Source organism: Schistocerca gregaria, chromosome 1 (assembly GCF_023897955.1).
Source record: "Schistocerca gregaria isolate iqSchGreg1 chromosome 1, iqSchGreg1.2, whole genome shotgun sequence".
NCBI classification, from domain to species: Eukaryota; Metazoa; Arthropoda; class Insecta; order Orthoptera; family Acrididae; genus Schistocerca; species Schistocerca gregaria.
Genome location: NC_064920.1, coordinates 531,755,842 through 531,771,130, shown reverse-complemented (window position 1 = coordinate 531,771,130; position 15,289 = coordinate 531,755,842). Strand labels below are relative to the sequence as shown.

General features: G+C 38.9%; 1 protein-coding gene across 2 annotated transcripts in view; it reads left to right on the top strand.

Annotated features, from left to right (window-relative positions):
• The first annotated feature begins 558 nt into the window (after window positions 1-558).
• Window positions 559-15,289, top strand: part of LOC126355178 (serine--tRNA ligase, cytoplasmic) — a 58,101-nt gene continuing 43,370 nt past the window's right edge. Inside the window, exons 1-3 of one of the 2 annotated variants that reach the window (XM_050005396.1) lie at window positions 603-894; window positions 1,215-1,285; window positions 13,993-14,262. In XM_050005396.1, coding sequence (XP_049861353.1) covers window positions 759-894; window positions 1,215-1,285; window positions 13,993-14,262 — 477 coding nt within the window. In that variant the 5' untranslated portion in view covers window positions 603-758. Of the gene's footprint in view, window positions 895-1,214; window positions 1,286-13,992; window positions 14,263-15,289 lie in introns of both variants that reach the window. The other variant, XM_050005404.1, reaches the window with a different exon arrangement.

The following is a 15,289-nucleotide window of genomic DNA, read 5'->3' as shown; positions in this document are numbered from 1 at the left end:
TGCTTCAGCACCCGCTTGTCAACCCTTGAGATCCTGCAATATCATAGTGAAGTAGTAGCAATAAACCCATTGTGTATACGGCTGCTGCGTGAACCGAGTCCATTGCTGTTACATAATTAATGTTAGCGATAGACACGTCTGTTCGGTAGAAGTAATTTCTTTATGATACTACTCGTACGAAATAACACTGTAGAAATAGCGCTCTGACATGAGCGTGCATTTACAGTCGCTAGCCGGGGTAAAATCTTTTATTGTTGGCAGAAGATAGGAATAGAGGAGGAGGAGAAACCACGTACCTCTCCTGGTTAATTCTCAAACCATATTTTAGTATTTAATGAATTATTGTGAAATAAATATCCGAAATAGGTCTGCCAAGCACCACAAAAATTACGCCATCTCACCCTCTGCGTCTGCACACATATTAGCCACCATGCCTCTATAGCTTAAAATTTTCCTGCTGTTATTGAATACAACTGACAACTTCATAATTATTTGAAATCGATATACTATAATGCTGTCATTTGGTCCAAAAAAGTAGGAAACCAAATTCCCTGCAGCCAGTGATTTCTGATTTCTATGCGTACCATGTCGTGTGTTATCTTTGAGCACGCCGGTGCTTGGAGCTGCCAGCTGCGTGGCTAGAATCTGTGTTGACTAACTTGCCGCATGGTGTTTTCGTGTCAGTTGACGTAATTTTTGTGATTGTTGACGGATCTGTCTAGGTTATTTATTTCACAGTTATTTATTAAATACGAATAATGGTGTTAGATTTAGATCTCTTCAGACCTGAAAAAGGCGGTGATATCGAGAAAATTAAAAAAAATCAAGCGAACAGATTTAAAGACGTCGGGCTTGTTGATGAAGTTGTAAAGAAAGATACAGAATGGAGACAGTGTAAGTGCGATATGTCTAATACTGTAGAACATTAAGAAATATGTTGCTTGTGCACTCACCGTATCTGTCGTCGATATCAATGTGGTTGCGGTAACTCTATGACCATGTGTTAAATAGCCAAAAACGGCCGTGTATCAATAATGTTCCCTAACATACGGGTCTCGCTTCTTGGCGAGAAACATTGCCTCAATACATACTCGTGTTTAGTTGGTGGTAAAGAGCAGTCATTTTGTATAGCATTAAAACTGCAAAGTACTCCCCATTTCCGTGTCCTTAGAGTGTCTAATTTTGTTAATAAACATTTTCCCCATTTTTTTCAGTGCGTCATCAGTTGGATAACCTGAATAAACTGAAAAATCTATGCAACAAAGTAATAGGCGAGAAAATGAAGGTAAATAATACAGAGAAAATTTGTTAAATGTAACTACAAGTATACTGTCTCCATGTCGGCCTTATACGTTCGTCACCACTGTTTTTGATTTAGACCACTGGAAATAATGGAGCGTTTTGTTTACTGTGTGAGTTGTCAGAAACATAATTATTTAAGCTGGAAAGAGGCAAGAAGTTTTGCAACATGCATTAGTCTATCTATGCAGAAAGATAAAAAAACAAGTTAGGCTGATGAAGATAGAAACCTTTATTCAGAGAGAGAGATAGAGATGAATTTCAGCGATATTTATCATGACAGCCCCTACAGTCATTTTTCTTCTGTAAGCTGTGCCAAGTAAACTAGTGTTAGACATGCTGTTTCAATTACACCAGAATATTCTGTTGTGAATGCATAGTGTTTATATAGGTTGAGTGTGGTTCCTACAGTAAAAGTATGGAACTTTATTCATCCAAGGAGCATTTCATGATCTGGATATTAAAGATTAGTAAAAGGAAAAACAAAAGGCACAAGTAGGTTACAGGTGGTCTGCCATGACCTTCTTGAACAAGTTATCCCAACATTTGCCTGAAATAAGTTAGGAAAACCTGCATCAGGAGGCCTCTTTGGAATATGAGAATTTATCCTGTAAATGGAACCAATGTCTTAACAGTTCCACTCACTTGTTCAATTTATAATAAGTGTACAGTGCTCTTATATTTTTCTTTAATTGAATTTTTCCTGCTTGGTGGTTTTACAGATGGTTTGAACATTTTGCAAAGTCATTATCAGGTGATTTGAATGTTTTACATAGTACCTTTCACTACAGATTGAGACTAGGTGGGGTACTGCACACCCCCTCCTAACAAATAAGAAAAATAAAATAAAATCTATTGCAGCCATGGTTGTGGTGAAAGGCTGTTCTATAGCAAAGCCCAGTGTGCAGGTTAAGTTGAAGGATGACAAGCTTGTTGCGAATTGGCCAAGCCAACGCATATGGATGCCAGATAATGGTTCTGACAATAGATTAACCCATAGTGTAACCTAATTTTTATGTTTGTGTCATATTTAAATGTACTTTTCATCATAAAAACCAAAACTACAAGGTAAAATCTAACAGTAGAAGCTCTACAGTGGAGTAACAATAAATATGGAAAGAATAGACTGCTATTCACCACATAGAGGAGGCATTAAGTTGTAGACAGTTACAGTGTAAAGAAAAATCAGAAATATTTAAGCTTTTGGACGAAGTCACTTTTTTAGAAGTGGAACTGTCAGACAACCCACAAACACACGACTACCTTCTCCAAGTTCTCATGCCTGACTGCCAATTGTTTGGAGTCTGGCCATAGTGCATGGAGACAGTAGCCATGTGTGAGTGAGTTGTTGTATATGAATATGTGATAGTTCTACTTCTGAGGAAGGACTTTGTCCAAAAGCTCTAGTACTCTTTCAATGTGTCTGTGTGGGATTCACTGCCTCCTGTATGTGGTATGTAGCAGTCTATCCCTTCCATATTGTTAAAACTTCAAGGTCAATTCAGGAAACACATTTTGATGCACATTATGTGAGTGTATAGTGTACATGAACTGCAAAAAAAATGCAAGAGCGTCCACTACATAACTGGGGTGAGCAGATACTCCTTATCAGTGACGTCAGTAGTCATTGGACATCGTGAGTGAGCAGAATGGGGTGCTCCGTGGAACTCACGGACTTCAAACATCGTCAAGTGATTGGGTGTCATATTAGTGTATGCGAGTTTTCCACGCTCCTAAACATCCCTAGGTTAACTGTTTCTGATGTGAGAGTGAAGTGGAAATGTGAAGGGACACGTTCAGCACAAAAGCATACAGGCTGGCCTTCTCTGTTGACTGACAGAGACCACCAACAGCTGAAGAGGGTCATAATGTGTAATAGGCACACGTCTATCCAGACTGTCTCACAAGAATCCCAAACTGCATCAGGATCCACTGCAAGTACTATGACACTTAGGTGGGAGATGAGAAAACTTGGATTTAATGGTTGAGCTGCTGCTCGTAAGCCGCACATGACGCCTGAAAATGCCGAACGACGCTTTGCTTGGTGTAAGGAGCATAATCATTGGACGATTTAATAGCGAAAAAACGTTGTGTGGAACGACGAATCACGGTACACAATGAGGCGATCTGATGGCAGGGTGTGTATGGCAGATGTCCGGTGAATGTCATCTGCCAGCATGTGTAGTGCCAACAGTTAAATTCGGAGGTCTTGGTGTTATGGTGTGGTCTTGTTTTTTGTGGAGGTGGCTTGCACCCTGTTTTGCATGGCACTATCACAGCACAGGCCTACATTGATGTTTTAAGCACCTCCTTGCTTCCCACTGTTGAAGAGCAATTCGGGGATGGCGATTGCATCTTTCAGAATGATTGAGCACCTGTTCACAATGCAAGGCCTGTGGCAAAGTGGTTACATGACAATAACATCCCTGTAATGGACTGACCTGCACAGAGTCCTGACCTGAATCCTATAGAACACCTTTGTGGTGTTTTGGAACGCCGACTTCATGGCAGGCCTCACTGACTGACATTGATGTGTCTCCTCAGTACAGCACTTTGTGAAGAATGGGCTGCCATCCCCATGAAACCTTCCAGCACCTGATTGAATGTATACATGCGAGTGTGGAAACTGTCATCAAGGCTAAGAGTGGGCCAACACCATATTGAATTCCAGCGTTACCTATGGAGGGTGCCACAGACTTGTAAGTCATTTTCAGGGTCCAGGTGTCTGGATACTTTTGATCACATGGTGTATATTGTGGTATTTATCACAGAATTACAAAACACTGAGCTTTAAAAGATATGAACTTTTAAAAACAGAAATAGTATTTCGGAACATAAGTTTCTCATTTATAAACTTCAATATCTCGTTATACTTTCTGACATTACTGTGGTGCTGTTCATCATCCTCAGTGGATTTCACATGCAACGATTCAGCCGACTCTGTCCCGAATGACATTTTCACTCTGCATTGGGGAAAGCGCTGATATGAAACTTCTTGCAGATTAAAACTGTGTGTCATTCTGAAAGGTTCGCAGAAGAGCTTGTGTGAAGTTTGGGAGGTAGGAGACGAGGTACTGGCAAAATTAAGCTGTGGGGACAGGTCGTGAGTCGTGCATGAGTAGATCAGTGGTAGAGCATTTGCCCGTGAAAGGCAAAGGTCCCGAGTTCGAGTCTCGGTTCGGCACATAGTTTTAATCTGCCAGGAAGACTCTGTCCTGATTGCTCCAGGAATTGGAAGGTTTTTGCAAACACTTCCACATTCCTAACCACTTAAGAAATCTTCTTCCATCATATCTTTCTTTAATTTCAGATGGATCTAGACAGAAACGGGTTTAATCAGGATTGTTAATACATTTTGGACATCTTTTACACCAAGTCACACCATTTTTGTCTTTCACCAGATGGTAAAAGCTGTAAATTATGAATGGATCATTTGACATACACCTTCTAGTTTGCTGTAAGGACTCTGGACTCACTGTCAAATCGTACCATTCTTCTGGTATGTTATTGCTAAAATGAATATGAGTATTGTGCTCAGTCACATACGTTTTTATAGTGTCTTTCATTTCTTTTGTTGCCTCAACCCATAGCTAACCATACATTTTAGTGACCATGATCGCTCCACTTCCTTATTTTCTGGAATAACTGGCTTCTTTCGAGTGGGACAAACGAAGATTGTGGTAACCCTTCTCAGCTTTGCCCCATTACAGCATCCAGATGTTGGAAACCGCTGCAACCAGGACTTCACTCACCACACATGAGAAAAGACACAAGTAAAATGACAAATATTTAATAGTAGAAATACAGTGAAACTAATGGGCTGGCAACCCACATGAATTAGGGGTTTGTGGGGAGGAGAAACTAAATGTATGACAATCCTAATAATATAAACATGAAAACAAATACTGATGCTAAAATCAAGCAAACTACGTCCTCATCAGTCAAGAAAACTGCAAAGAACCTGAAAAAGCTAACAGTAGTATCAGAAATACCACTTGTCCTATGTAACTCTAAGTAAGTCCATGGTACCATGACCTCACACACAAACCCAAAACTCTGTGGCGGAAATTTCACTTGACCTATATTGCTTAAGTGAAGTGCACGAACCCGGACGTAGCGCCAACACATGGTGTAAGGATTTCACCTGACCTACACACTTTAGCTCAAAGTCATCAAAACCATACAAACGTCTACAAATCGGGTAGGCCTTTCTAGCATTTCACTTGATTATTATAACTAAAGCAAAGTCAGCGGTATGACAAAATCGAAACAGGCTCACATAGCTAAAATCGAAAATGTAACTTTACTAGGTGTTCTCGCCCTCCCCAACTGCCCAAACATCGACAAATCCCACACCCCAAAGACTATTCACGTAACAACATTGAGGACAAAAATTATCAGGGACACTCTTCCTCCTGCCATACTCATCTAAAATAAGAGCGCAGATGAAAAGCATCTCTTCCCCCTCCCTGTTACAGATTTCATAACCCTCAATACCTATCTCTGTTATTGTACAAGCCCCAGTACGATACTCCTGAATTTCGACACTTGTGTCTCGCTATTAAATGCTGATACCCACTATTCCCTGAACCGTTATATGAAAACAATTAACGTGACACAAGATTTGTATAATCCTCAGTTAAACCCAATTTTTTGTCCCTCTCTCCACCACCCAGAAAACATCTGAAAACCCAGCACCTGAAATAACCGTGTCCTACAGCCAGTTATCCACAAGATGATTCCCCTTCCCAAACTTTTGTTTTCCAAATGCAGAGTCATTGGTTTCAACAACCTCCCCACCTCTGCACTTTCCCCTACAGTTCATAAAATTTTGAACACACGTCCTGACAAAACAAAAACCAACCTAACACAGGATGGTCGCTTATGTCTGTCTTGTGAGAACAAAACTCAGTAGATGGACAATAATAAAATATCAGTAACCTAATCTTTCGAATGGCCAGCCTAGAATGCTCAAATCAGTAACACGTTCTGGATAGACAGCCATATGTTAACCCATCAACAATGCCACATACATTTGTATATGGTCCAAGATGCAGCCACTTAGTTCAATCTCATTTCATGTAGTTGGCAGTGAGACCAAATAACTGCTGAAAATTAATGCCTGTCAACATATTATTCACTATAGCCCTTTGCAAGGACATACTGGTGAACATAGTTATCATATCTGTAACTAGCAAGAAACAGAATGTAAGTATCTGACCATACGCATCATACAGCCTTAATAATTCCAAACACGAAAACAAATCCATTTGTCACAACTGCCAATATCAAAATAATGCACTGCCACAAACTCTTTCATATTATGCTCACGCACAGCACTCACCATGTCAATCAAACGAATTGCTAACATACCTGACAAACAACTTAGAAACATAAACTTTGCACATTACAGAGTGTCACTACATAGCCCAACTTGGAAAGGTCTAGTTCAAATTGCCCTCACCACTATGACGTCATACAACATACATTTACTCACAGGTCACAGTAGGCAGGTGATACCACAATCTTTGGTTGACTGTCCTCTTGTCCTTTGAAGTGAGAATAAAACAAGTCCTCTTTTAGTCCATATTTCATTGCAGCATTTCTGATACATTGGGAGATTCATTCACTTTTGCTGTCGCTCCTATCAGCTGGTCCTATGAGTAGGATTTACTTTACTTGCTTTCACTTGTGGCATTTTTTGCAACTTGACACTTTTTGCTTGAAATACATCAAATTTATCTCGTATGATCATTCGCAATATGCTGCCTGAAAATTACCCCAAGCTGCATAAAAAGTCCCCAGTTTTTCCCCCAAAATTCCCTTTTTTACCTCACAAATGTGCAGCAGTTTTATTCCTTGCTTGAAGCATGTTTGATGTAAGATGGTAACAGCAGAAAATTTAATTATCGTTGTTACACTAGTACAGTTGAAAATTAAATTAGAAGTAATCAAACAAAAAGTTTAAAATTAATTCTTTTGTTATATTTCTTTAAACTAGTGCTGCTGTAAACATATTATTATTATTGTGTAGTATTCTGCCTAGTGGCAGGTCCATGTCTTCGTACGGAGAATTTCTGATTCCACTGTTCCCTGTCTTCAGCTTCTTCCTTCAGTCTGTTGTATCTCCTTCCATCTTTCATGTCGTCCAGATGTTGAATTCTTCTTCTTCCTCTGAGTTTCCCTTCAATGACATCATGTGCGAGTCCCTTGTGTCTAAGTACATGTCCAATCCAGTTGGCCTTTCTCTGAAGAATTGTACGCAGAATACTTCTCTTCTCTCCTACTCTTCGCAGCACATCGTCATTTTTTATGCGATCTGTCCACTTGATCTTTTCCATTCTCCTCCAGCCCCACATTTCAAAGCTCTCTAAGTATTTTTTCTCCTTCTTTCCCATTGTCCAAGTTTCTGCTCCATACAGTGCAATGCTCCAAATGTAGCACTTTATCAGTTTTTTCCTCAATGCCAAAATCAACTTGTTGGTCAACAGAGTCCTCTTCTTGTTGAAAGCAGCTTTGGCCATGGCGATTCTTGCTCAGATTTTGTTGGTGCAGTGGGCATGTTAGGAAAATAATTTAATTCAGAATACAAGCAACTGCACGAGGAGGATTGCTCTTACAGGCAGTACAGGTTATTTGACAAAAATTCAGATTCCTGTGGAAGTGGTGAGGCTGTCTGTTAGTTACTACAAATTTGCATGTTCGAAAATTACTCTCGAATATTCTATTCATTAGTTAAACATCTGATTTATTGTGCAGCGTGATATGGGGTTGAACTGTATTGCCAATATTGTTCACTTTTGTGACTGCAAGGACTGGGAGCTTGGTCAGTCAAGTATATACACAGAATATCGATGTAGGCTACAATCAGGACATCATATCAGCCACTTAACGAGGTCTGTGGTGACCAACATTGTCTGCAGTAAAAAGCAAATAATCATTAATGACAAATTCTCATGTTATACCAAACTGTGAAAGACACATCATACCTATCTTGTACTGTTGTCAAAAAGTCATTGCAGGTGACAGTAAGTAAGCATTTCCACCATGGAGGATTTTGGTCCACATGATCAATGATGCAGCTATATTGCGCATTAAATTTGTATAAGTGCTTCCTATTCTACCCTCTCTACAGACAAAACTGCATTGATTGACAAGGTTGAATTAGGATTTCCTGTCAGTGTGCAGTTATAAATGAGAATGATCAATTGAAGTAAATGAAAGTGGACAGCCTTGCACAGAGGCCCTACAATCTTATTATTTGAAAATCAATCGAGCACTGGGACACATTTTGTAGCACCCACCAGACTTAAATGGTCGGTCTCTAGACTAGCAGTGACTCGACATGCCACAAATACAAGCATATCAGTCTAATGACGCATTTCACCATTGCTGTTTGTTCTGAAATAAACCTGTAATAGTGAAAATAAACCATTTGTGCAGCTCTCCTCTTCAGAATTGTACTCCTGTCATTCATGTACTCAGTCATTTAGTTATTTCACAGGGTGAATATATTGCAAAATGAAAATAAACAAAAGCAGCATAACTATGATGTATTAATGACTCCAAATATTGTAACATTTGTTAGCTATTGTTCTAACACAAAGTTATGAGAAAATTAAACAATACACACAGATTCTTGTATTGTAGTTTTCCAGCTAAAGGTCACATAAACGATAGTATTAGGATCTTCAGTTTCTTAGAAAGGCATTATTAGATGATTCTGATAAGTTATATGACTTAACATTCCAAACTCATTCTGAATAATTATAGAAAAGTATTTTCATTGTAATGCCATGTTTCAGAGGTAATACTCTTATAAGATATTAACATAGAGCCTCCAGGAAGGGCAGCTAGTGTTTCGCTGGCTGCAGGTTACGTGAACCCAATTGTTGATCATCAGTAGCTATTAAAATTGAAGTGTTGAAGGCAAGGAATGATAAACATGAAGATCATAACAATATATGGGCGCCTGTAGAAAACAGCAGCATTCATTTTTGCTTTTAATTATGAGATTAGTTCAAGACAAGTTTCACATGCCTGAAATCATGTCTCCAGCTCCTCAGTGGTGAGAGAAGTTTTAAAACACAAGGTATAAAATGGCAGTGCATTGACTGATCTGTCATTTGTAGTCAGTTGATTCATGTGGAAAGGTTTCTGACGTGACTGCATGATGGGAATTAACAGACTTTGGACGTGGAATGGTAGTTGGGGCTAGACATATGGGACATCCATTTCGGAAATTATCAGGGAATTCAGTATTCAGATATACAGTGTGTGCCAAGGATATCAGTTGGTAATAGCTGATGGTAGTGTTCAAGTGTGGTTTCCAATTTGTCAACAAAGCACTTTCCAAGCTGATGATAGTGGCTCCATATTGGTATGGGCTGTGTTTACTTGAACAGACTAGCTCCTGTGATCCAAATGATCTGATCATTGACTGGAAGTGATTATGTTCAGCTACTTGGAAACCATTTGCAGGCATTCATGGACTTCATGCTATGGATGACAATGCAACATGTCCCAGGCCACAGTTGTTCATGACTGGTTTGGAGAACATTCTGGACAGTTTGATGTAATGATTTGGCCAACAAGATAGTCTGACATGAATCCCATCGAATATTTAAAGGACTTAATTGAGAGGTCAGTTTGTGCACAAAATCTTGCACTGGCGACACCTTTGCAATTATGGAAGGCTATGGAGGCAGTATGGCTGAATATTTCTGCAGGAGACTTTCAACAACTTGTTGAGTCCATGCTATGTTGAGTTGCTGAATTATTCTGGGCAAAAGGAGAACATGACTTCTGTCACCTCAATGCACACTATCTTCTCCCAAATATTTGTTGCAAGTCTTTTGTTGTTGGAAATTAAGATTGCAGAGTAGCAGCTGATTTTAAATTACCACTAACATAATGTCAAGATTATTCCCTTTTAGTCACAGGAAAAGTAAAGACTAGTTTCTAGCAGTATCATCATCATCATCATCATCATCAGTTCTCTGCTGTATTAGCAGATCCTTTGCCTCTCCATTTTCTGCGATCCATTGCTATCTTCTTAAGGCTGCTGTATGTTTTAACGGCCATCATGTCATCCAGTATCTGAAATCTCTTCCTTCCTCGCTTCCTTTTCCCTTCTACATAACCTTCTAAAACTGTTTTTATCAGTCCGCCATTCTTTCTTAATATATGCCCAACCAAATTTCTTTTTCTTCTTTTTATTACATCTAGTAACTGTCTTTTCTCTCCCACTCTTCTCAGTACCTCTTCATTTTTTACTCTGTCCCTCCAACTTATTGTTTCCATCCTCCGCCATGTCCACATCTCAAAAGCCTCCAGCCTTTCTCTGTCTTTCTTCCTCAAAGTCCATGTTTCAGCACCATACAGAAGAACACTCCATGCAAGACATTTTATGAGTCTCCTCCTGAGTTCGAGGCATTTGCGTGTTAATTTTCATTCCATAATTTTTTCCACGAGTTTCAATGGTGTCCACCAAATCCTGTAATTTTTTTTTCCCCTGTGGCTAGAAGGACCATGTCATCAGCAAACCTCAAACACTCTACTTTTCTTCCTCCAATTTCTACTCCTTTGTCATCTAATGAGCATTGGTCAATCATATTTTCCAAGTAGAGGTTGAAGAAGTTAGGTAATAGACAACATCCTTGTCTTACTCCGTTTCCTAGTCTGATCCAGTTTGTACATTCTTCTCTCACTGTAAATGAGGCTTTTTTATGAGGATATAATGAGTTTACAAGTCTTCTGGTTTTCCAGTCCACTCTCTTTTCCCTCATTATAGTTGCCAGCCTGTCCCAAACTACATTGTCAAATATCTTTTCTAGATCGATGAAGCACATATATAGGTCTCTCCCTTTTTCAGTAAACCTTTCTCCCAAGATTTATAGGAGCCCTGTTGCATCTCTGGTGCCCGTATTCCATCTAAAGCCAAACTGCTCCTTGCCAAGATTCTCCTCCATTACTTTTTCAAGTCTCTTATTAATTATTCTTAACATCACTTTGGCTGCATGTGAAATGGGGCTGATTGTTCTGTGCTCACTGCATTTCTTGGTCCTAGTTTTTTCGGTAATGGAATCATTACTGTTGTCAGAAAGTCCTCAGGCCATTCACTGCTGTCATATATTTTACTACATAACCTCAATATTTGTCTTATTCCATCTTGGTTCAAGCATTTTAATATTTCTCCTGTTTCTCTACCTTCCACTTTGCCGTTTTTCATTGCAGCTACAGCAGACTTTACTTCTTCTGTTATGATGGTTGGTCCTTTCTTGTCATCACTTACACTGTTGAGTGGTTCAAGCTCCAGAGTTTCAGGTTTGAGAGGTGTGTCATATAGCTCTTTTAGATATTCTTCCCATCTCTGGAGGACATCGTCACGATATTTGTACACTACTTCTTCGTCTTTACTCAAAATTTCCATAGTAGCACTTCCTGCTCAGTTTGGATCCCATATCATAGTCTTTACTATGATTGTATAGTAAGTCGTATCTTCCCTTCCTCTCCAGTTCTACAGTTGCATCACATTCCTCTTTTAGCCATTTTTTCCTAGTCTGCTCTGTTTCTCTTCGCAATTCATTATTTAACCTTAGGTACATCTTAATTGCATCTTCAGTGTTCTTGTTTTAAAATTTTCTTCTCTCCTCCATCTTGGAAATCATTTCTTGCGTGACCCATGTTTCTTGCCCTTTTCTCTTTGACATGTTCCATATTTTGCTGTACTAGTTTAATGATTCCATCTTTCAGCATATTCCAGTACCCATTGGCATTATCAGGTGGTTCTTTGTCTTGTAATGTGTTTAGAAACTCACGTGACAACTTCTCTGTAATTTGTTCTTTGTTGGATCTTATCTCCTCTACATCCCACTTCTTCACCATGGTCACCTTCTTCAGTTTTTTCATTCTTATTTCTATTTCTGCCATAAGTAAGTTGTGGTCGCTATTAATATCTGCGCCTGGTAATGTGTGCATCTTCTTGATTCCATTCCTGTATTTTTCTTCTACAAGCATAAAATCGATTTGGTTCCTGTATTTATCCCATGGTGATTTCCAAGTGTAGAGCCTCCTCTTGTGGTTCTTGAACAATATGTTTGCCACTATCAGCTGCCTTTCCCTGCAGAAGTCATTTAGCCGTTCATCTCGATCATTTCTCTTTCCAAGACAATGACTGCCTACTGTTTCCCTCTTTCCCTTTTCCCACAATGGCGTTCCAGTCTCCCATTACTATTTGCAGCATTTTTTTTTTTATTTTTGTCCACTATTCTCACTATTACATTGTACATTACCTCTACAATTTGGTCATCATGTTCTGAAGTTGGCTTTTACACCTGGACAATCAGTAAATCTTTTTGTGCTCCTTTCAGCCTTACACCAAAAACTAGGTCATTTGCAAAGTCCACATATTCCACACATTTAGCCAATTCCTTTGTCATAATCATTCCTACTCCATTCATATCTTTTACTTCTCCTCCTGAGTAGTACAATACATATTCATCTGACTGTAACCCTCCACATCCATTCCATCTTACCTCAGCAACTCCTATGAGGTCCATATGATTCTTTTCCATCTCTCTTTTAAGGTTTTCTAGTTTTCCTGCTTGTAGCAGAGTTCTAACATTCCAAGTACCAATTCTCGTTTTGATTTTTTGCCTCCTTTCAAGTTGTCTGGAACATCAGAATTATTTCTTAAGTTTTCTGGTCATAGTGGTATATACACTGTTGAAGAGTGCGTCATTGCAATTTTGGATGGGGGAAAAAGTGTTGGCAGATTGCAGAGATGAAAAGGTACTGAAATGTGAACATAATTTGATTATGCAGTTTGAAAGGCAATGAACTGGATTCAAGCCCCAACTGGCATGCTTTCTTAACCTATCATACATATGTGGAGCTAGCATTAGATCGTTATTTGTGTGAAAATGTTCCTAAGAGATTAGAAGTTCATACAGATATGCACAATGAGTATTTCACACTGTAGCAGTGTGTGTGTGCTTTGTTGAAAACTGCTGTGAGATTAAATGTTTGTGCCAGACTGGAACTTGAAAATAGAAATTTGTCTGTCAAAGGTAGTTCTCTATGGACTGAATTATCCAGGCACATTTTACAGTCCATTCTCACAATTTGGCAAGTAAGACAGAGATTCTGGCAGAATTGAAGCTGTAAGGATGGGTCATGAGTTGTCTGCATAGCTCAGTCAATGAAGGTGTATCCCAATAAACTGAGGTTTTGAGATCAAATCCCTGTTCAGCATAAAATTTTAACTCTGCATGTGTGTTCCTGCATTGATGTAGTTGCTAAAAATCTAATAAATATAGGAAAGAATGAAAAATTAAATATCTATGTCATTTTATTCCTCGTCTTATGATTCCTGTTTTCGTTGCCTTTTCTTTTTTCTTGTTGACTGTTTATCCTTTCTCATGTCACCTCTGTACTTGGCTCATTTTTCCCATATTAACACCTCTTTTTGGTTTTGTCCTTGTTTCAGCAGCAATTACTTTTCCCTTTCTTTAAATTTATTGCCAACACAGTTTAACTCCCCTTTTGTTCATTTATGCAGTTTGCATTTTGTGATGTGCTTTATTTAGTTGATTTGTAAGTTTTCATCGAGTGCTATCTTGGACAAAAAATTACAATATTGTGGTGATATACTAATCTGATTAAAATGTGATACAGGAACTTTCATTTCAGAAAGGTGGAGTAGTAAAAGGAGGAGATGCTAAAAATGCAAGTATAGAAAAAAAAGTAAAATTACAGCAAATGTGCAACTCAGGACTTGGCTCCCTAAATGACATTCTGTCAGAATGGAGCTACATCTACAGTTTTATACCAACACAGGATGATGTATACGTTTTTAAAACCTTTACTTCTCCTCCTCCAGATTCCTTTCCTCATCTTCAACGATGGTATCATCATATAGCAAGCTTTGGTGATGCTTGTAAGGCTTTTCCGACTAGAGAGGTGAGCAAATGTTTTTGCTTTGCATTCATGTGTTCTTTGCACGTCTGGTTTTTGAACTGTATTAGGTTAGCAAAATCTTGGTGATTTGCATGTTTGAGATGTGCCAGAATGTAGGAGAGATGTGTGTTCAAAGCAAAGCTGTTCAGTCTCTCGGAAAAAGTATGCTGTTTTTGTACTAGTTTTAGGGATTTTTCTTCTCATGTATGATGCACATAGCTCTGCTTGTAGAAACGAAAATGACGTGGACATGATAAGACATCCTGAGTAAAGTAATTGTTAGATTGTTCTGCTACAGTGCTGAAATTTATGAAAGCTATTGATTCCTCGTTTATTGTATTGCTGCTGCAACCACTAGTCCACTATCCACCAAATAGAGAAAATGCTGAACAGTGGACAAGCATATTGGAAAAATGGAAAATTGCTTAGGTTTTTTATGCAGTTTGTGCTTTCATGTGCACATGCCCATATGAGGGTGCTCCCCCCCCCCCCCCCCCCTCTCTCTCTCTCTCTCTCTCTCTCTCTCTCTCTCTCTCTCTCTCTCTCTACAAGCTACTGCTTGCCTGGGCACTTTTTAACATAATTCCAAGATGTCTATTTTACTCAGTAGCTTGAGTGTGCTAATAGCTAATAATATTTGAAAACACATTTCTAGACCAGATCTTTTGTGACAGTAAAATAAGAGTATAAAAAACAAATTTACATGAGTATGCAGTTACAGTGATCTATATTGTATTATAAATCACTGCATCTGGTTACTGATATCAGTTTGTTGTTCATAGTTGAAGTGAGAAATGAGGAGGTCCTCCATAGGATCATCAAGGGAAGGAATATATGAAAACAATGAAAAAGAGAAGAGTCGGGGTAATAGGGCATCTGTTAAGATGTCAGGGAATAACTTCCTTGGTACTAGAGGAAACTGTAGGTGGTCGAAGAAGACAGAAATTGGGATATATCGAGCAAATAATTGAGGGCATAGGTTGCAAGTGCTACTCGGAGATGAAAAGATTGGCACAGGAGAGGAATTCGA